The following is a 23020-nucleotide window of genomic DNA, read 5'->3' as shown; positions in this document are numbered from 1 at the left end:
AGAGCTTTTGCCAGAGAATTGAATGTTAATTTCTCTACCAAAAGCTTATTCTGAATGGCTGGGCTTAGCTCTCAAGTGGGTGGGCCTATGCCTTCCTGGCTGCGCCCCTGCCCAGTCATGTAAAATCCATAAATTAGGGCATAATGAATTTACTTCAATTGATTGATTTCCTTATATGAACTATAACTCAGTAAATCCATTGGAAAAGTTGCATGTTGTATTCATATTTCTGCAAATATATGCGCAAGATTGGTAAAACATTGATGATGTGTTCATCTTTTTTTTAAGACAGTAAAGAAGAAAGACGGAATGAGTCGGATAAGAAATATGTTGAGTTGAAAGACGAGGGCTAGTCATCTCCAGGTTCCAGTAGTCAGGCTGCAGCTGTCTGTCCTCGGTGTCTGATGCTACACACCACTCCGCTCTTTGGTCTCAGAGTGCCAGTGTCCAGGATGTCAAAGGACTGGCCAGGCAGTAGGCTGAAGTCAAACCTCTGGAGTAGCTTGGCCATCACTACCTTTGCCTCCATCTGCAAACAACAGAAGGAATCTGGTGTGAGTGTGTGTGTGTGTGTGTGTGTGTGTGTGTGTGTGTGTGTGTGTGTGTGTGTGTGTGTGTGTGTGTGTGTGTGTGTGTGTGTGTGTGTGTGTGTGTGTGTGTGTGTGTGTGTGTGTCTGTGTGTGTGTGTGTCTCACTTGTGCGAAGCTCTGTCCCAGACATGAGCGTGGTCCCAGGGCGAAGGGGTAGTAGCAGTAATAGGGCCTTCAGGACAGAAACAAACACAGCATCCATAACATGTCAGTTAGCTCATAATCAGTTCAAATGTTGGAAAGAAACAATTAAACAATATTGGGTCACTTACTTGGCAGTGTCCGGATGGAACCTCTCTGGGTCAAACTTCAGCGGCTCCTCAAAGAACTTATCCAACCGTCCACAGACGTATGAATTGAACTGTGAACAGACAAGATCGGGGCAAACGTAAAATATGTGAGACAGCGTCAAATACACCAGTTAGAGTAGTGTACAGTAGAGACACACCAAAATAGTCAGTGAGGTGCTGACTAAAAGAAGGAACAACCTTATAAATATGAACAAATGTTTTTTATTCTTATTTTTTTAGTAGATAGTTTGGACACACCTACTTATTCGAGGATTTTATTTTTTTTACAATGTTCTACATGGTAGAATAATAGTGAAAACATCAACACTATGAAGTAAAACATACTTGCCGAACGCTGTTGTCTGTAGCTTGTGAGGTGTGGAAACACTTTGTTGCTTTTATGAATTTTGTCTTGCTGCTTTTTGTTCTATGTTGCTCTGTCTTTGTCTTGCTTTTGTTGCTCTGTCTGTATGCTATGTCTTGCTTGTCCTTGTTGCTCTGTCTGTATGCTATGTCTTGCTTGTCTATGTTGCTCTGTCTGTATGCTATGTCTTGCTTGTCCTATGTTGCTCTGTCTTAGGCTACGTCTTGCTTGTCCTATGTTGCTCTGTCTGCTTCTTGCTTGTCCTATGTTGCTCTGTATGCTATGTCTTGCTTGTCCTTGCTCTGTCTGTATGCTATGTCTTGCTTGTCCTATGTTGCTATGTCTTGCTTGTTCTATGTTGCTATTGTCTATATTGTAATTGTTTTTAATAACCTGCCCAGGGACTGCGGTTGAAAATTAGCCGGCTGGCTAAAACCGGCACTTTTACTGAAACGTTGATTAATGTGCACTGTCCCTGTAAAAATAAAAATAAACTCAAATAAATAAACTCAGCTCTAAACACTAGGCTACCTGCCTCTAACCACTAGGCTACCTGCCTCTAACCACTAGGCTACCTGCCTCTAACCACCAGGCTACCTGCCTCTAACCACCAGGCTACCTGCCTCTAACCACCAGGCTACCTGCCTCTAACCACTAGGCTACCTGCCTCTAACCACTAGGCTACCTGCCTCTAAACCACCAGGCTACCTGCCTCTAATCACCAGGCTACCTGCCTCTAACCACTAGGCTACCTGCCTCTAACCACTAGGCTACCTTCCTCTAACCACTAGGCTACCTGCCTCTAACCACTAGGCTACCTGCCTCTAACCACTAGGCTACCTGCCTCTAACCACTAGGCTACCTGCCTCTAACCACTAGGCTACCTGCCTCTAACCGGCTCCCCTCAACCCCTCCCATCTATCTCTGAAGACCATCCAGTCCCATCCTTCAGTTCCCCTCAAACCCTCCCATCTATCTCTGAAGACCATCCAGTCCCAGCCTTCAGCTACCCTCAACCCATCCCATCTATCTCTGAAGACCATCCAGTCCCATCCTTCAGCTACCCTCAAACCCTCCCATCTATCTCTGAAGACCATCCAGTCCCAGCCTTTAGCTCCCCTCAACCCCTCCCATCTATCTCTGAAGACCATCCAGTCCCATCCTTCAGTTCCCCTCAACCCCTCCCATCTATCTCTGAAGACCATCCAGTCCCATCCTTCAGCTACCCTCAAACCCTCCCATCTATCTCTGAAGACCATCCAGTCCCAGCCTTTCAGCTCCCCTCAACCCCTCCCATCTATCTCTGAAGACCATCCAGTCCCAACCTTCAGCTCCCTCAACCCCTCCCATCTATCTCTGAAGACCATCCAGTCCCAGCCTTCAGCTACCCTCAACCCCTCCCATCTATCTCTGAAGACCATCCAGTCCCAGCCTTCAGCTCCCCTCAACCCCTCCCATCTATCTCTGAAGACCATCCAGTCCCAGCCTTCAGCTACCCTCAACCCATCCCATCTATCTCTGAAGACCATCCAGTCCCAGCCTTCAGCTACCCTCAATCCCCTCCCATCTATCTCTGAAGACCATCCAGTCCCAGCCTTCAGCTACCCTCAACCCCTCCCATCTATCTCTGAAGACCATCCAGTCCCAGCCTTCAGCTACCCTCAACCCCTCCCATCTATCTCTGAAGACCATCCAGTCCCAGCCTTCAGCTCCCCTCAACCCCTCCCATCTATCTCTGAAGACCATCCAGTCCCAGCCTTCAGCTACCCTCAATCCCTCCCATCTATCTCTGAAGACCATCCAGTCCCATCCTTCAGCTACCCTCAACCCCTCCCATCTATCTCTGAAGACCATCCAGTCCCATCAGCTCCCCTCAACCCCTCCCATCTATCTCTGAAGACCATCCAGTCCCATCCAGCTCCCCTCAACCCCTCCCATCTATCTCTGAAGACCATCCAGTCCCAGCCTTCAGCTCCCTCCACCGCTCCCATCTATCTCTGAAGACCATCCAGTCCCAGCCTTCAGCTACCCTCAACCCCTCCCATCTATCTCTGAATACCATCCAGTCCCAGCCTTCAGCTACCCTCAACCCCTCCCATCTATCTCTGAAGACCATCCAGTCCCATCCTTCAGCTCCCCTCAACCCCTCCCATCTATCTCTGAAGACCATCCAGTCCCAGCCTTCAGCTACCCTCAACCCCTCCCATCTATCTCTGAAGACCATCCAGTCCCATCTTTCAGCTACCCTCAACCCCTCCCATCTATCTCTGAAGACCATCCAGTCCCAGCCTTCAGCTCCCCTCAACCCCTCCCATCTATCTCTGAAGACCATCCAGTCCCAGCCTTCATCTACCCTCAACCCCTCCCATCTACAGTGCCTGAAGACCATCCAGTCCCCCCTTGAACTTTGCGACCTTTTGCCAGTCTCATTTCAGGCTTCAAAATAAAGATATAAAACTGTATTTTTTGTGAAGAATCAACAACAAGTGGGACACAATCAGTCCGACATTTAGATATTTCAAACTCCCATTTTTAACAAATCAAAAACTGAAAAAGCGTGCAAAATTATTCAGCCCCCTTTCAGTGCAGCAAACTCTCCCAGAAGTTCAGTGAGGATCTCTGAATGACCAATGTTGACCTAAATGACTAATGAGATAAATACAATCCACCTGTGTGTAATCAAGTCTCCGTATAAATGCACCTGCACTGTGATAGTCTCAGAGGTCCGTTCAAAAGCGCAGAGAGCATCATGAAGAACAAGGAACACACCAGGCAGGTCCTCAGATCCCATCTATTCTGAAGAAGTTTAAAGCTGGATTTCCCAAAAAGATTTACCCCAAGCCATCCCCATCGATAATATTGAAATGGAACCATATCAGACCACTGCAAATCTCCCAAGACCCCTCCCTCTAAACTTTCAGCTCATACAAGTCCCAAGACTGATCAGAGACCCCAAGAGGCCCATCTATCTCTGGATGAACTGCAGAGATCTACAGCTGAGGTGGGAGACTCTGTCCTAGGATAACAATCAGTCGTATAGTGCACAAATCTGGCCTTTATGGAAGAGTGGCAGAAGAAAGCCATTTTTTAAAGATATCCATAAAAAGTGTTGTTTAAAGTTTGTCACAAGCCACCTGGGAGACACAACAAACATGTGGAAGAAGGTGCTCTGGTCAGATGAAACCAAAATTGAACTTTTTGGCAACAATGCAAATCGTTATGTTTGAAGCGTAAAAGCAACACAGCTCATCACCCTGAACACACCCTCCCCACTGTCAAACATGGTGGTGGCAGCATCATGGTTTGGGCCTGCTTTTCTTCAGCAGGGACAGGGAAGATGGTTAAAATTGATGGGAAGATGGATGGAGCCAAATACAGGACCATTCTGGAAGAAAACCTGATGGAGTCTGCAAAAGACCTGAGACTCGGAGATTTGTCTTCCAACAAGACAATGATCCAAAACATCAAAATCTACAATGGAATGGTTCAAAAATAAACATATCCAGGTGTTAGAATGGCCAAGTCCCAGACCTGAATCCAATAGAGAATCTGTGGAAAGAACTGAAAACTGCTGTTCACAAACTCCATCCAACCTCACTGAGCTCGAGCTGTTTTGCAAGGAGGAATGGGAAAAAAATGTCAGTCCTCAATGTGCAAAACTGATAGAGACATACCCCAAGGGACTTACTGAAGCTGTAATCCAGCAAAAGGTGGCGTTCAAAGTATTCTAAGGGGGCTGAATAATTTTGACCAATTTTTCAGTTTTTGATTTGTTAAAAAGTTTGAAATATCCAATAAATGTCGTTCCACTTCATGATTGTGTCCCACTTGTTCTGATTCTTCTCAAAACCATACAGTTTTATATCTTTATGTTTGAAACCTGAAATGTGGCTGAAAAGGTCCAGTTCAAGGGCTCCCCTCAATACTTTCAAGGCACTGTATCTCTGAAGACCATCCAGTCCCAGCCTTCAGCTCCCCTCAACCCCTCCCATCTATCTCTGAAGACCATCCAGTCCCAGCCTTCAGCTCCCTCAACCCCTCCCATCTATCTCTGAAGACCATCCAGTCCCAGCCTTCAGCTCCCCTCAACCCCTCCCATCTATCTCTGAAGACCATCCAGTCCCATCCTTCAGCTCCCCTCAACCCCTCCCATCTATCTCTGAAGACCATCCAGTCCCATCCAGCTCCCCTCAACCCCTCCCATCTATCTCTGAAGACCATCCAGTCCCAGCCTTCAGCTCCCCTCAACCCTCCCATCTATCTCTGAAGACCATCCAGTCCCAGCCTTCAGCTCCCCTCAACCCCTCCCATCTATCTCTGAAGACCATCCAGTCCCAGCCTTCAGCTCCCTCAACCCCTCCCATCTATCTCTGAAGACCATCCAGTCCCAGCCTTCAGCTCCCCTCAACCCCTCCCATCTATCTCTGAAGACCATCCAGTCCCAGCCTTCATCTACCCTCAACCCCTCCCATCTATCTCTGAAGACCATCCAGTCCCAGCCTTCAGCTCCCCTCAACCCCTCCCATCTATCTCTGAAGACCATCCAGTCCCAGCCTTCAGCTCCCCTCAACCCTCCCATCTATCTCTGAAGACCATCCTGTCCCATCCTTCAGCTACCCTCAACCCCTCCCATCTATCTCTGAAGACCATCCAGTCCCAGCCTTCAGCTCCCCTCAACCCCTCCCATCTATCTCTGAAGACCATCCAGTCCCATCCTTCAGCTCCCCTCAACCCCTCCCAACTATCTCTGAAGACCATCCAGTCCCATCCTTCAGCTACCCTCAACCCCTCCCATCTATCTCTGAAGACCATCCAGTCCCAGCCTTCAGCTCCCCCCTCAACCCCTCCCATCTATCTCTGAAGACCATCCAGTCCCAGCCTTCAGCTCCCCTCAACCCCTCCCATCTATCTCTGAAGACCATCCAGTCCCATCCAGCTCCCCTCAACCCCTCCCATCTATCTCTGAAGACCATCCAGTCCCAGCCTTCAGCTCCCCTCAACCCCTCCCATCTATCTCTGAAGACCATCCAGTCCCAGCCTTCAGCTCCCCTCAACCCCTCCCATCTATCTCTGAAGACCATCCAGTCCCATCCAGCTCCCCTCAACCCCTCCCATCTATCTCTGAAGACCATCCAGTCCCAGCCCAGCTCCCCTCAACCCCCCCATCTATCTCTGAAGACCATCCAGTCCCAGCCTTCAGCTCCCCTCAACCCCTCCCATCTATCTCTGAAGACCATCCAGTCCCAGCCTTCAGCTCCCCTCAACCCCTCCCATCTATCTCTGAAGACCATCCAGTCCCAGCCCAGCTCCCCTCAACCCCTCCCATCTATCTCTGAAGACCATCCAGTCCCAGCCTTCAGCTCCCCTCAACCTCTCCCATCTATCTCTGAAGACCATCCAGTCCCAGCCTTCAGCTCCCCTCAACCCCTCCCATCTATCTCTGAAGACAGTTTTGATTTCTAGCTGCTATATATTTCTCCACTGCGCTGTGATGTTTCACAATATGAACAAATATTACAAAAACACTTGACAGTGGTGTTGAGGTAACTCACGAAGCATGTGACTCCAGCTGGGATGGGGATGCCGTTGATGGTGATGTCATTGGGGATGAAGCGAGACGTACCTGGAGCCGTGGGATACAACCTCAGAGTCTCCTTCAACACCTGACGGGGTAGATAGATTATCCAACACAACATGTTGAGTTACCTGGCCTTAGACGTGAGGATTTGTGTCAGCTCCCTGAGATAATGCTTTGGCTTTCGCTCAGTGGACTAATACAAGAAGAGGCAATCTGGTACACAGATGACCCAGATGAAAACCTTGTATACACTACTGTTCAAAAGTTTGGGGTCACTTAGAAATGAAATTTTTTGTCCATTAAAATGACATCAAATTGATCGTAAATACAGTGTAGACATTGTTAATGTTGTAAATGACTATTGTAGCTGGAAATTACTGATTTTTAATGGAATATCTATATAGGCTTACAGAGGCCCATTATCAGCAACCATCACTCCTGTGTTCCAATGGCATGTTGTGTTAGATAATCCAAGTTTATAATTTTAAAAGGCTAATTGATCATTAGAAAACCCTTTGCAATTATGTTAGTACAGCTGAAAAATGTTGTGCTGATTAAAGAAGCAATTAAACTGGCCTTCTTTAGACTAGTTGAGTATCTGGAAAATCAGCATTTGTGGGTTCGATTATAGATTAAAAATGGCCAGAAACAAATAACTTTCTTCTGAAACTCGTTAGTCTATTTTTGTTCTAAGAAATGAAGGCTATTTCATTTGAGAAATGGCCAAGAAACTGAAGATCTCGTACAACGCAGTGTACTACTCGCTTCACAGAACAGCGCAAACTGGCCCTAACCAGAATAGAAAGAGGAGTGGGAGGCCCCGGTGCACAACTGAGCAAGAGAACAAGTACATTGGAGTGTCTAGTTTGAGAAACAGACGCCTCACAAGTCCTCAACTAGCAGCTTCATTAAATAGTATCCTCAAATCACTAGTCTCAACGTCAAGATTGAAGAGGTGACTCCGGGATGCTGGCCTTCTAGGCAGATTTGCAAAGAAAAATCCATATCTCAGACTGGCCAATAAAAATAAAATATTAAGATAGGAAAAATAACAATAGTCATTTACAACATTAACAATTTCTACACTGTATTTCTGATCAATGTAATGTTATTTTAATGGACAAAAAATATGCTTTTCTTTCAAAAACAAGGACATTTGTAAGTGACCACAAACTTTTGAACGGTAGTGTATATTATTACATTATATACATATTTTGTATTATTTTCCCCTAACCCTACCACCCCTTCCCTAATTGGAGTAAACTAATGGACAGCAATACTTAGGCTTCCACTTCCAGCTTATACATACTATATACAACATACAACATACTACATTCAACATACTACATACATTTCACAGACAGTATAATTCAGATTAGCTATCTTTTGTTTGTTTTTACTCCCATCCTTCAGATACCCTCATCTATCTCTGAAGACCATCCAGTCCCATCCTTCAGCTCCCCTCAACCCCTCCCATCTATCTCTGAAGACCATCCAGTCCCATCCTTCAGCTCCCCTCAACCCCTCCCATCTATCTCTGAAGACCATCCAGTCCCATCCTTCAGCTACCCTCAAACCCTCCCATCTATCTCTGAAGACCATCCAGTCCCATCCTTCAGCTCCCCTCAACCCCTCCCATCTATCTCTGAAGACCATCCAGTCCCATCCAGCTCCCCTCAACCCCTCCCATCTATTTCTGAAGACCATCCAGTCCCATCCTTCAGCTCCCCTCAACCCCTCCCATCTATCTCTGAAGACCATCCAGTCCCAGCCTTTAGCTCCCTTCAACCCCTCCCATCTATCTCTGAAGACCATCCAGTCCCAGCCTTCAGCTACCTTCAACCCCTCCCATCTATCTCTGAAGACCATCCAGTCCCAGCCTTTAGCTCCCTTCAACCCCTCCCATCTATCTCTGAAGACCATCCAGTCCCAGCCTTCAGCTACCTTCAACCCTCCTATCTATCTCTGAAGACCATCCAGTTTTGATTTCTATTTGCCATATATTTTTCAACTGTGATGTTTCACAAATGTTCTGAACCTTTTTATTCTCATAGTTTCTACAGATTGTAAATTAAAGATACACATATTTGCTAAGAGTATTAATATATTATTGTTCGATTGATGATGGCTTTTCAAATCCCCCAGCAGTGCTTTTTCCAGAGTTAGCTCCAACTAAGTGTTGCAATTATTCAGCCATTCCTGAACCTGCGAACAAAAACAAGCTACATATGGGCAGTACCAAAACAAGTGATCTAATGATTCTGTCACTACAGTTAATATAGTATAAAACCTATCAATTAAGTCACTGTACCTGAGACAGGTAGGTCAATTTCCCCAGGTCATCAAAGCTGATTTCCTGTTTCACCCCGATGACATCATCTACTTCTTGCTTCGCACTGGAGAAGTTATAGACACCAAGAAACTCAAAGTATTTTTTTATTATGGAAATGATTAATAAACAAAGAGGTATGATAAATCTACTCGGATTGATTTGATATTGACAAATGTTCCAAATATTCTGCATTTAGTGTTTTTTGTAATGATTTAAGTGACCATTGTGCTGTTGTTGCTGTTAGAAATACTAAGACAAACCCACGCTTTATTTGTAAGAGAAATTTGAAGAGTTTTAATGAGCAGGCTTTCTTTCATGATTTGTTTTATTTTGACTGAAGCAAAATTGAGCTTATTCCGGATGTGGAAACTGACTGGAAATTATTTCATGATGTTTTTTTCCCAAATAGTAAACAAACATGTCCCATTCCGCAGGTTCAGGGTTATAAAGGGTGGGATAATCCATGGTTTTCTTCTGAGCTGCCTTGTATTATTCACAAACCTAATCTAGCCTGGGCTAAAGCAAGGAAATCATGTTCTGATGCTGATTGGCTTATTTTTAGGCAGTTACGAAACAAGTGTTCTTTTCTTCTCAGGAAGGCCAAGTCTGAATATTTTATGTCTGTTACCACTGATAACCTGAATGACCCTAGAACGTTTTGGAAGGCTATTAAGTCTATGTCTGGTAACAGTAATGTTCATGAATTATCGTCATGTGTTTTGAAGGACTCTGTTGCTGTATATGACAAAACTGAAATGCTGAATTGTTTCAATGAGCACTTTGTATCATCTGGTAGGCTGTTTGATTCAGTGTCCTCTGTCTCTGTACAACCCTGTGTGGATGAACCAGCGAGAGCTGGTCAAACTTTTAGCTTTTTGCCATTCTCAGTGCAGGTGGTACATAAAGCCCTAAAATCCTTAGATCACAGAAGGCCTGCAGGTCCTGATCTTCTTGATCCCTGCTTTTTAAATCTGGCAGCTGATTTCATATCTGAACCACTTACATATCTGTTCAATCTAACCCTGGAATGTATTGAAATTCCAAAAATCTGGAAATCAGCATTTGTCCTACCACTTTTAAAAGGGGGAGATCCAACTCTTTTAAATAATTATAGGCCAAACTCAAAGCTGTCACCCCTGGTGAAAATACTTGAAACCCTTGTGAGTGAACAGCTAAATTAGTTTTTATTTACTAACTCTATTTTATCAATGTACCAATCGGGCTTCAGGAAGAAGCATAGCACAATTACAGCAGCCATGAAGGTTGTAAATGATATCACTGAAGCCCTTGACCAAAATCAGCACTGTCTCACTTTTTATTGATCTCTCTAAGGTTTTGATACAGTTGATCATGCTATTCTGAGGCAGAGATTGTCGAGTGTAGGTCTTTCGGAGTGTGCAGTTGCATGGTTTGCGAACTATCTGTCTGATAGAACTCAGTGCACTCAATTTGATGGGCTCATGTCTGTTAAATTGTCTGTCTGTAATGGTGTGCCCCAGGGCTCTGTACTTGGTCCCCTCTTATTCACTATTTATATCAATAATTCAGACAAAAATTTGCAAAATGCGCAACTTCACTTTTATGATGATATTGTATTTTATTGTTGTGCTTCGCCTCTCACAAAGCTTTCCAGAACTTGCAAATTTATTTTTATACTGTTCAACATACCTTGTGTAAATTGAAGCTTATCCTCAATATTGACAAAACTAAACTAATGGTGTTTTCTAAAGCAAGAAATAGACCTCTGAACCTTTCACCTGTCATATAAATATCTTGGAATTTTAATTGATGTGATTTTCTTTTAGTTTTTCTTTTGAAGCCAGGAGGCTAGTATCAGCCACATTTATGCCTTTACTAGACTATGGGGATATTTTATATATGAATGCTTCTGCTCAGTGTTTGAGATCAATTGACACCCTTTACCATGGCGCTTTCAGATTTAGTTTAAACTGCAAGACCCTTACGCACCACTGCACATTGTATGCCAGAGTTAGCTGGCCTTCTCTGGTCACTCGTAGGCTCAGTCACTGGTATACTTTTAGGGTTTACTACCATTTTATTTGGCCATTTTTATTGTTCAGAAATGTGGTGGGTACTCTCTTCGTTCGCTGGACTTTATCCTGCTATTTGTTCCAAATGTCCGAACTGAATTTGGTAAAAGGGCTTTTATGTACTCTGCGCCATCGTCTTGGAACGCCTTACAAAATACTTTTAAACTGGAAGAACTTGTCCCGATTGGTATTTTTAAATCACTGATGAAGGATTTTGAGACTGATTCCTTCACCTGTCAATGTTTTTAATTAGCTGTTTTATGATTTTGTTATATTCTTGTGAATTCTATGGTTTTTACTAGATTACTTGTAGTTTTTCATGTTGTCTGTCTGTAATTGTGTGATGACTTGGTGCTGCCTATCTTGGCCAGGACGCTCTTGAAAAAGAGATTTCAAATCTCAATGAGCCCTTCCTGGTTAAACAAAGTTTAAATGAAATGAAATAATAAGACCTACTTGGCCAATATCTCAGGCAGCCTTCCCAGTTCCATGACAGCAAAAGCTAGTTGATTGGCTGTTGTCTCTTGCCCTTTCAAGAGGAAGACAAAAGAGTAAAGGCTGTTAAGGTAACTCCAGCTGCTGAATCTTGAATTGTGTGTGGAATTGTTTCTATGGAGACCCACCTGCAACGAATAACGTTACAAAGTTGTCCAGCATAAGCTCCTCATCTTCATTGTCTTTGTTTTCCTCTGAAATGATGAATATATACAAGTTTACAGCATTGAGACAATTCTGCTACTCAACCTCATCAATAACATGACTGTTTTAGCTGACAACGTCACATGCAGAGCCACAAAGTAAAAAGTCTCCAATGTTAGCCTGGTCCCAGATCTGTTTGTGATGTCTTGTCTTGCCAACTCTTGCCAACATTGGTAGGAGTTGGTAAGACAGCACAAACAGATCTGGGACCAGGCTACTACAACGTGCCTTTGCCAGCCGTCTTGAGGATCTGTGTCAGGATATCTTTAGGGACATCCTCGCCATTTTGGATGGCCATTTTCCTCTCGTTGATCCACCGTCTGCCTGTCGAACGCAATAGCTGAACAGACGCTTTCACCTCGTTGATGAACTTCTTGTTCTTTGGGTAGAGCTAATATGACATTAGATTAGGGAAATAGGAAATTCCACCATATTTACAGGCCAGGACTGATGCTATGCAGTTTATGAAGCATTGTGGTGCAGTACATCTGTCTGTTGATGATTGCCAATGTTTTGACTGTTTGTGTGCTTATAAAATAAATACATTAAGGATGCCATCCAGGGCTCTACGGTGTGGCAGAGACAGACATTGACCCCACTGATAGAACTTGTGCCCCCCCCCCAGTTTTGTTTCCCCATAAACATAACAAATGGTATATGAAATACCCTGCCCGGTTTTGCCAGTTTTGCCAGTAGCTCAGACCAGGGAAAAGAGGCTATATGCCGTGTGTGCGTTCATGATCTGAGGAGGGGGGAGGGAAGGAGGATGCAATGCTGTCATATTTAGTAGTTAAAATCCTCAAATGCATTCTGATTGGGCACCTAGCCATTCAATGTCATAAGGTACCGCCTTCATTACCTAACCAGCAAGCCAGGTATTATCTGTACCTGTCTGTAAAAGTAAAACACCTTTTCCCCTCTCTGTGTCCCTTGTTTATTTTTCAGAGAGGGGAAAAAGGGGTTTACTTTTACAGACAGCTACAGATAAAACCTGGCTAGCTAGTTAGCTTCGTAACGGGCTAGCTGTGTTAAGTTATGGTAGCGGCGCGCTGAATAATTATAGCTAGTTGGCTAAGCTTTGATCAGCATGGATATCCAAAATGGCCAGGCACTGCCAAGAGCAAAACGAAATGATGACCAGCATGTCAAGAGGGAGGACAAGCTCACCGAGCAACCTACAGCAGGCCTGACCATGAGGTTGAGGACCCTAAGCATCAAATATAATACCCAACCACCCCTCATGCCACATGCTGACCAACAACATCAGGACGAGGGTAACATCACAACAAGCACCTGCACCTCCGTTACCCTGACGACCTGATGTAAACCCAAATAATCTGTTGTGAAGGGATGGGATGCATGGGATAATGACAAGCAGTAGTTAAGGCAAAGATTTTTTTTGCATGTTTTCTTTAGGGAGTGCGCGTGTGTGCGTGTGCCCGTGTGCGCGTGTGCGCGTGTGCAATAACTAAATTCACCTTTGCACTCCTAAACAATGCAATTGTCACGCCCTGGTCGAAGTATTTTGTGTTTATCTTTATTTATTTGGTCAGGCCAGGGTGTGGCATGGGTTTTTGTATGTGGTGTATATGTATTGGGATTGTAGCTAGTGGGGTGTTCTAGTTAAGTCTATGGCTGTCTGAAGTGCTTCTCAATCAGAGGCAGGTGTTTATCGTTGTCTCTGATTGGGAACCATATTTAGGCAGCCATATTCTTTGAGTTTGTCGTGGGTGATTGTCCTTAGTGTCCTTGTTCCTGTTTTTGTTAGTTTACACAAGTATAGGCTGTTTCGGTTTTCGTTTCATTCGTTACGTTTATTGTTTTGTAGTGTTTGTATTTAGATTCGTGTTACGTTTGTTCATTAAACATGGATCGCAATCTACACGCTGCATTTTGGTCCGACTCTCCTTCACACCTAGAAAACCATTACAGAATCACCCACCACAACCGGACCAAGCAGCGTGTCAACAGGCAGGAGCCGCAGGAGAGGCAACAGAGGCAGCAGCAGCAGGAGCAGCAGCAACTACAGTGGGAGAGGCTGCACTACTTGGAGAAATGGACTTGGGAGGAGATTCTATACGGGAAAGGACCCTGGGAACAGCCTGGAGATTATTGTCGCCCCAAAGCCGAGCTGGAGGCAGCAAAAGCAGAGAGGTGGCATTATGAGGAGCTAGCACGGCAGAGCGGATGGAAGCCCGAGAGTCAGCCCCAAAAATGTATTGGGGGGGGGCTCACAGGGAGTATGGCTATGCCAGGTAGGAGATCAGCACAAACTCCCTGTGCTTACCGGGGGGCTAGAGAGACCGGGCAGGCACCGTGTTATGCAGTGGTGCGCACGGTGTCCCCAGTGCGGGTGCATAGCCCGGTGCGGTATATTCCAGCTCCTCGTATCGGCGGGCTAGAGTGGGCATCGAGCCAGGTAAGGTTGGGCAGGCTCGGTGCTCAAGAGCTCCAGTGCGCCTGCACGGTCCGGTCTATCCAGTACCACCTCCACACCCCAGCCCTCCGGTAGCAGCTCCCCGCACCAGGCTTCCTGTGCGTGTCCTCGGTCCAGTACCACCAGTACCAGCACCACGCATCAGGCCTACAGTGCGCCTCGCCTCTCCTGCGCTGTCGGAGTCTCCCGCCTCTCCAGCGCTGTCGGAGCCTTTCTCCTCTCCTGCGCTGCCGGAGTCTCCTGCCTGTTCAGCGCAGCCAGAGCTGCCGGCCTGCATGGAGCAGCCAGAGCTGTCGGTCTGCATGGAGCAGCCAGAGCTGTCAGTCTGCATGGAGCAGCCAGAGCTGTCAGTCTGCATGGAGCAGCCAGAGCTGTCAGTCTGCATGGAGCAGCCAGAGCTGTCAGTCTGCATGGAGCAGCCAGAGCTGTCAGTCTGCATGGAGCAGCCAGAGCTGTCAGTCTGCATGGAGCAGCCAGAGCTGTCAGTCTGCATGGAGCAGCCAGAGCTGTCAGTCTGCATGAAGCAGCCAGAGATGTCAGTCTGCAAGGAGCTGCCAGTCTGCAAGGAGCTGCCAGTCTGCACGGAGCTGTCAGTCTGCAAGGAGCTGTCAGTCTGCAAGGAGCTGTCAGTCTGCAAGGAGCTGTCAGTCTGCAAGGAGCTGCCAGTCTGCACGGAGCCGCCAGAGCTGTCAGTCTGTAAGAAGCCGCCAGAGCTGTCAGCCTACATGGAGCAGCCAGAGCCGCCAGTCAGCGTGGAGCAGCCAGAGCCGCCAGTCAGCATGGAGCAGCCAGATCTTTCAGCCTGCCAGGATCTGCCAGTCAGCCAGACTCTTCCAGATCTGCCAGTCAGCCAGACTCTTCCAGATCTGCCAGTCAGCCAGACTCTTCCAGATCTGCCAGTCAGCCAGACTCTTCCAGATCTGTCAGACTCTTCCAGATCTGCCAGACTCTTCCAGATCCGCCAGTCAGCCAGACTCTTCCAGATCCGCCAGTCAGCCAGACTCTTCCAGATCCGCCAGTCAATCAGACTCTTCCAGATCTGCCAGTCAGCCAGACTCTTCTAGATCTGCCAGTCAACCAGACTCTTCCAGATCTGCCAGTCAACCAGACTCTTCCAGATCTGCCAGTCAACCAGACTCTTCCAGATCTGCCAGTCAACCAGACTTTTCCAGATGGGATCTTCCAGATCCGCCAGTCGGCCGGGATCTTCCAGATCCGCCAGTCGGCCGGGATCTTCCAGATCCGCCAGTCGGCCGGGATCTTCCAGATCCGCCAGGAAGATCCGCCAGTCGGCCGGGATCTTCCAGATCCGCCAGGAAGATCCGCCAGTCGGCCGGGATCTTCCAGATCCGCCAGTCGGCCGGGATCTTCCAGATCCGCCAGTCGGCCGGGATCTTCCAGATCCGCCAGTCGGCCGGGATCTGCCAGATCCGCCAGTCGGCCGGGATGTGCCAGTCAGCCAGGATCTGCCAGTCAGCCAGGATCTGCCAGTCAGCCAGGATCTGCCGAAACCGCCAGCCAGCCAGGATCTGGTAGATCCATCAACCTGCCTGAGCTTCCTCTCACTCCTGAGCTTCTTCTCACTCCTGAGCCTTCCTCTCACTCCTGAGCTTCCTCTCACTCCTGAAGCTTCCTCTCACTTCTGAGGCTTCCTCTCACTCCTGAGGCTTCCTCTCACTCCTGAGGCTTCCTCTCACTCCTGAGGCTTCCTCTCACTCCTGAGGCTTCCTCTCACTCCTGAGGCTTCCTCTCACTCCTGAGGCTTGATTGAGTGGGGTCCACGTCCCGCGCCGGAGCCGCCACCATGGACAGACGCCCACCCGGACCCTCCCTATTGTTTTGAGGTGCGTTCGGGAGTCCGCACCTTAGAACCCCCCACCCCTGTCACGCCCTGGTCGAAGTATTTTGTGTTTATCTTTATTTATTTGGCCAGGGTGTAGCATGGGTTTTTGTATGTGGTGTATATGTATTGGGATTGTAGCTAGTGGGGTGTTCTAGTTAAGTCTATGGCTGTCTGAAGTGCTTCTCAATCAGAGGCAGGTGTTTATCGTTGTCTCTGATTGGGAACCATATTTAGGCAGCCATATTCTTTGAGTTTGTCGTGGGTGATTGTCCTTAGTGTCCTTGTTTTTGTTAGTTTACACAAGTATAGGCTGTTTCGGTTTTCGTTTCATTCGTTACGTTTATTGTTTTGTAGTGTTTGTATTTAGATTCGTGTTACGTTTGTTCATTAAACATGGATCGCAATCTACACGCTGCATTTTGGTCCGACTCTCCTTCACACCTAGAAAACCGTTACAGCAATATTTTTAAAGTTTGGCAACGGGTAAAGTCTGCAAAACTTAGTCCACTCTGTTCGTAACAGATTGTAGTTTTGGGAAGAGAACTGTATTGAGATCAAATGTGTAGAATGTGGAAACGCCAAGCGGATGGTTCACAATTATACATCCGGTGAAATATCTGTCTCATTGTTTTATCTGTGGTTCAGGTGTTTGGGTTTCTCGTCTCTGGTTGTTTGGACGTATCAGCATTGGGAAAAGGCGGTGCTTCACTTCACACGGATCAGAAGGGAGAGGCTTTGCTGAGAATGTCCTTTTGTAAGGGTGGAGAATTCGCACACCGGAACTCTCGCAGCTGACCGAATTACACAAGATTTTTGTTCTGGGTTAACCAAGATTATGTCACTACTTACCTGGAAGGTGGAGTCTCTGACATAGTGGACCATTCCCTTCAGACACATCTCTATGGCTTTGGGGAACGGAGTGTCACTCTCCTTCAACAGATCAAGATCCACTCCAAACGCCACCTACAGGTAGAAACACCGATTAACAACATTGATGATGATGATACATTTATTATGAGTGCCTTTCATGTTTCAGATCAAGCTTATTAGCATGTCATAATAATACCTGACCAGCAGCAACTCTGAGTCCTAGTTATGCTTTATAATGGCTAGCTCGCTGGCTTGGCTGCCTAATAACTAGATTACACTGTAGCTTGCATAATAACCATGTAAGTCAATTGTCATAACCTGAAAATGTGTCACTTTGACTGGTTTTCCTGTCATGAAGACAGCTTTATGTGAAATATTAAATTGGTAGGGGTAGTGGGTTGATCTGGGGGTAACAGGAATGACCATTCGTTACCTTGGTGATGATATCCAGGGTCACAAGGTTGAACATTTGGTGCATGTTGGCGGCTGTATTGGTGTCAGCCATGTCTGCCAGTTTATCCATCAGACGCTCTGCCCGCTCGTTGAACACACCCATCTGACCACGTAGGTACCTGGCAATACACAGCACGATGGAAGGATGGGTGGGTGGTTGGATGGGTGGATGGATGGGTGGATGGATAGGTGGGTTTGGGTGGTTGGAAGGGTGGATGGATAGGTAGATGGTTTGGGTGGGTGGATGGATGGATGGGTGGGTGGATGGATAGGTAGATGGGTGGGTGTGGATGGGTGGATGGGTGAGTGGGTGGGTGTGGATGGGTGGATGGGTGAGTGGGTGGGTGGGTTTGGGTGGATGGATGGATGGGTGGGTGGGTTTGGATGGATGGGTGGATGGATGGATGGGTGAGTGGGTGGATGGGTGGGTGGGTTTGGGTGGATGGATGGGTGGGTGGATGGGTGGGTGGATTGGTTGACTGACAGACAGACTGATCCATTGATCAATAGATTATTGAAGTGAAATAGATAAGTGTCTTACAGACTGCTGAAGGCAGGGTCCATGATCCTTCGCTGTTTGTACCACGTATCATGATTATGAGCCGTAATCAGACCACTTCCCAGAAACCTGCGGAAAAGCAGGACAACAGAGTATTTACTGTACCCTGACACTGAATCCACTTGCCAATGACCAAGGTTGTCCGGTTTTAATGTGGAGGTGGCTTAATGTAAGTCAGACAGCATTCAGATTGAATGTATTGGAAAATAATGTACCAACCGAAACGTCAACACAATAAAAAAAACACAGATGTAATGGTACGAGGTCAGTGGCTGTAATTGTTATATGTTGATATAGCATAAATCACACAACATATTCAGGAATCACCTCTGTCCAAATAGGTTGAAAAGACCCTTGTAGACCAGTGAGTCTTTGGGGTACTTTGGTGACATCAGCACTTCCTGTGGCGAGAAAGCAAAATGTCTGTTTAGTTAATGGAGGAAATGGAATGGGGTAGAGTACAGACAGAAATTACTGGGTATTTTCTTTGTAAAATAGTACAAAGAAATGGACAGATGCTTAACTTCTTCCCTTAAACCAGATGTGTGTCATATTCAGGCACAGGTTTACCTTGGTGGTATCAGGGCAGGTGACAAACAGCATCACAATGTGCATACCGTTGATACGGTACACAGGTCCATATGTCCTAGACCTGTCAAAGACACAATAGAATACACTAAATAGAATGTGAAATGTCCCAAGACAACTTGGTTGGTGTGTGTGTGTCTTGGCCACTAACACCACTGCTCCATGGCATTCAGCTCACCATTCCAGGAATTTGTCGTGGATAACTCGACCATTGCTAATTTCACTCAGGATTGCGGAATGTCCGAATATAAAACTGTGGGATAACAAGAGACGTTTATTCCATAACTGACAAATAAGGACGTTATGTTGAGTCATCCCTTCAACCAAGTTCACTCAGTGAAAACGCACAAGACCGGTGAAACACCGACCCCTGGCGGTTATTAAGGATAACTTTTCTCTAGTTTCTCTGATCCTTATGTAACTCAATATACATAGTTGAAAATAACTTCCAGCTACAGTATTTAAAATAAATGTTCAGGTTACATAATGTCTTACCTGTCCCTTGGTGGTCCCGGTATGTGATCATATTTCAAATGAATATATTTTATGTACAGACAAAAACAGAGAAATACGATCAAAATCAAACCAAGTAGGCACATAAGAACATAACCAATCCAACCTGCAATCAAATGAAAAAGTGCCATATTGCAGTAGACCAGCTAGCTCGGTGACCCTACAAGCAGTGTGTGTAGTCTGCTTTTGGACTGAATTTGGTCACCCGTAGTACTATGCCGCGTTCACGTAATAGTCGAAACTCGGAAATGTATAACTACGTAAATGGTTGTTGTTGTACACATGCCGCGTTCACGAATCAGAAAAATTGACATTTCCGAGTGTCCTAGTTCCGACATATGAACGCACACTAGTAGTCGACTTGCCTGCTTTTATGGTTTTACTGTGTTCGTGACCAATTTCCGGGGTTTGCTGTCTGTATAACAGGAGCTAGATTCTTCATCACTAAAGACTACCTGCGTGCTTACTAAATGACGCATTTGGCTCTATAGCTCAGTGGCAGAGCACTGGTCTTGTAAACCAGGGGTCGCGAGTTCGATCCTCGCTGGAGCCTAGATATAATATATATTTTCTGCCACACGGGTATGCTGAGAACGTGTAGAAGAGAGCCTAGAATATGATATCGTCTTGATAAATATCTGATATATTTTGCACACATTTGAACCTCTTAGGGTGAAATTTTAAACACGTGTTGACTGCAAGTGTAAGAATGCTAGTTAGATGTACGGTATATAAGGACTCCCACATCACTGCAGTCGGCTGCTACAGACCGCGCTCGGCTTCGGGAGACGCACTCTCTTTCTGATGTCCTGCACAAGCTAAATGACTCTGAATTTATTATTGTAGGAGATTTGAACTGGGACATGCTTACATCTGTATCGGACTCTTTTAAAGACCTGTGTGACTCTCTGAATCTCACTCAATGAATTAATGCGCCTACAAGACCAAATATCAGAGCACCAAACAAATCAACGCTATTGGACATTATTCTAAGGAAATGACGTCAGTGTTCACTGTGCAATTGTTTGCGTTAGAAATACATCAATGATCAAAGCCAAATATTTTTTAAATATGGTTTAGACCGTTTGATGAGCAAGCGTTCTCACATGATCTGTACCATAATATAATGTGTGTCCATTTGTGATAAGCATGCCCCTGTGAAGAAATTTAGAATCAGTGGAAGGGACAATCCCTGGTTTTCAGATAACTTGGCAGAATTAATTAGAAAGAGAAATATCACTTGGGCTCAAGCTAGACTTACAAAAGCTCCTGTTGCCTGGGCCTCCTTCAGAGCGCTAAGAAACAAACGCACAGGATTGATCAGGAAGTCCAAATCAGATGTCTATCTAAATGCAGTCACAGAGAACCTAGACAACAATACCAAGTTCTGGAAGCTAATCAGATCAGTGTCCGGTTCTAATGTCTCCTCTGACCTTCCTGACCATTTAATGATGGATTCTAATGAAGTGAAGGATACAGCCTCTGACCTTCCTGACTTAATGGTGGATTCTAATGAAGTGAAGGATAAAGCCGATATTGTAGGTGATTTTAACAAGCTCTTTGTAACTGTTGGTTCAGTTGTTGATAATGGTGGGTCCCAGGCCTCTGTCAGCTCTGTTACAGTCAACTATGATATAGGCCCTCATGTAAACCATTTTAACTTTAGCCTGTTTCTTATACTGAGGTCTATAAAGCACTAAAGGCAATAGACACTAAAAAGTCTACAGGTCCAGACAACCTGGACCCCTACCTCTTAAAGATAGCAGCTGGTATTATTACTGAACCTGTGGCTCACATTTTCAACTTGAGTCTCTTGACCAATTCCACACTCAGCATTTGGAAATCAGCTCATGTCCTTCCGCTGCTAAAGGGTGGAGATCCCTCAGACGCTAATTATTAAATTGAAATTGGGTTTTTATTTTCAGAATAAAGCTTCCAGCTTATGACTAGAAAGAAGCTTGTTCAGGCCACTTTTCTCTCTGTGATTGATAATGGTGACTTGCTGTATCCGATACTATCTTTTGCATCTTAGCCTATGCTGCTCTGTCATTGCTCATCCATATATTTATATTTATATATTCTTATTCCATTCCTCTAGTTAGATGTGTTTGTATTAGGTATTTGTTGTGGAATTGCTAGATATTACTTGTTAGATATTGCTCAACTGTCGTAACTAGAAGCACAAGCATTTCGCTACACTCGCAATAACATCTGCTAACCATGTGTATGTGACCAATACCATTTGATTTGATTTAATGCATGCAGCCTCCTCTGTCTTATGGAGACTGGACTGCTTATAATGCTTCATTACAAATTCCAAGTCACTCACCCACCATTTGCACATTGTACCAAATGGTAGATTGGACCTCACTTTATATGTGCAAAAAGTTCAATTTGTATGTGTTCATCTACAAAGCCCTTTTGGGTAAACTCCCTCTTTACCTCTGTAGTCTGGTCTCCTTCACCACCAGCAGGTAAACTCCCTCTGTAGTCTGGTCTCCTTCACCACCAGCAGGTAAACTCCCTCTTTACCTCTGTAGTCTGGTCTCCTTCACCACCAGCAGGTAAACTCCCTCTGTTGTCTGGTCTCCTTCACCACCAGCAGGTAAACTCCCTCTGTAGTCTAGTCTCCTTCACCACCAGCAGGTAAACTCCCTCTTTACCTCTGTAGTCTGGTCTCCTTCCCCACCAGCAGGTAAACTCCCTCTGTAGCCTGGTCTCCTTCCCCACCAGCAGGTAAACTCCCTCTGTAGTCTAGTCTCCTTCACCACCAGCAGGTAAACTCCCTCTGTAGTCTAGTCTCCTTCACCACCAGCAGGTAAACTCCCTCTGTAGTCTAGTCTCCTTCACCACCAGCAGGTAAACTCCCTCTGTAGTCTAGTCTCCTTCACCACCAGCAGGTAAACTCCCTCTGTAGTCTAGTCTCCTTCACCACCAGCAGGTAAACTCCCTCTGTAGTCTAGTCTCCTTCACCACCAGCAGGTAAACTCCCTCTGTAGTCTAGTCTCCTTCACCACCAGCAGGTAAACTCCCTCTGTAGTCTAGTCTCCTTCACCACCAGCAGGTAAACTCCCTCTGTTGTCTGGTCTCCTTCACCACCAGCAGGTAAACTCCCTCTGTTGTCTGGTCTCCTTCACCACCAGCAGGTAAACTCCCTCTTTACCTCTGTTGTCTGGTCTCCTTCACCACCAGCAGGTAAACTCCCTCTTTACCTCTGTAGTCTGGTCTCCTTCACCACCAGCAGGTAACCTCCCTCTGTAGTCTGGTCTCCTTCCCCACCAGCAGGTAAACTCCCTCTTTACCTCTGTAGTCTGGTCTCCTTCACCACCAGCAGGTAAACTCCCTCTTTACCTCTGTAGTCTGGTCTCCTTCACCACCAGCAGGTAAACTCCCTCTGTAGTCTGGTCTCCTTCACCACCAGCAGGTAAACTCCCTCTGTAGTCTGGTCTCCTTCACCACCAGCAGGTAAACTCCCTCTTTACCTCTGTAGTCTGGTCTCCTTCACCACCAGCAGGTAAACTCCCTCTTTACCTCTGTAGTCTGGTCTCCTTCCCCACCAGCAGGTAAACTCCCTCTGTAGTCTAGTCTCCTTCACCACCAGCAGGTAAACTCCCTCTGTAGTCTGGTCTCCTTCACCACCAGCAGGTAAACTCCCTCTGTAGTCTGGTCTCCTTCACCACCAGCAAGTAAACTCCCTCTTTACCTTCTGGTCTCCTTCCCCACCAGCAGGTAAACTTTACCTCTGTAGTCTGGTCTCCTTCACCACCAGCAGGTAAACTCCCTCTGTAGTCTAGTCTCCTTCACCACCAGCAGGTAAACTCCCTCTTTACCTCTGTAGTCTGGACTCCTTCAC

General features: G+C 46.0%; 1 protein-coding gene and 1 non-coding gene across 2 annotated transcripts; one reads left to right on the top strand and one right to left on the bottom strand.

The window, feature by feature from the left end:
* Positions 1 to 264: 264 nt before the first annotated feature.
* On the bottom strand, positions 265 to 19620 carry LOC112235780 (cholesterol 24-hydroxylase). Its single transcript, XM_042300994.1, has 15 exons — positions 19150 to 19620; positions 18833 to 18907; positions 18637 to 18718; positions 18394 to 18467; positions 18049 to 18135; positions 17488 to 17626; positions 17034 to 17147; positions 12133 to 12295; positions 11829 to 11894; positions 11662 to 11734; positions 9134 to 9218; positions 6797 to 6907; positions 863 to 951; positions 696 to 762; positions 265 to 529 (listed from the first exon to the last, which is right to left on the bottom strand). Exons 1-15 carry the CDS (start codon positions 19296 to 19298, stop codon positions 374 to 376), a joined length of 1530 nt encoding a protein of 509 aa, XP_042156928.1. The 5' UTR covers positions 19299 to 19620; the 3' UTR covers positions 265 to 373.
* Positions 19621 to 19648: 28 nt separating this feature from the next.
* On the top strand, positions 19649 to 19720 carry trnat-ugu. The gene has a single exon. It is a non-coding gene; the product is annotated as a tRNA-Thr (tRNA).
* The last annotated feature ends 3300 nt before the right edge of the window (positions 19721 to 23020 follow it).

This window comes from Oncorhynchus tshawytscha, linkage group LG18 (genome assembly GCF_018296145.1).
Source record: "Oncorhynchus tshawytscha isolate Ot180627B linkage group LG18, Otsh_v2.0, whole genome shotgun sequence".
NCBI classification, from domain to species: Eukaryota; Metazoa; Chordata; class Actinopteri; order Salmoniformes; family Salmonidae; genus Oncorhynchus; species Oncorhynchus tshawytscha.
Note: the sequence above shows the minus strand (reverse complement) of the source record. Positions and strands in the feature narration are given on the sequence as shown.

Bases quoted from the DNA above. Each gene is read 5' to 3' on its own strand.
- LOC112235780 (XM_042300994.1), bottom strand. From the start codon at position 19,298: ATGGCACTTTTTCATTTGATTGCAGGTTGGATTGGTTATGTTCTTATG. The intron at 18,719-18,832 runs GTGAGCTGAATG...TGTCTTTGACAG, and splicing joins CACGACAAATTCCTGGAATG to GTCTAGGACATATGGACCTG. The intron at 12,296-17,033 runs GTAAGTAGTGAC...ATGTCATATTAG, and splicing joins TCAGAGACTCCACCTTCCAG to CTCTACCCAAAGAACAAGAA.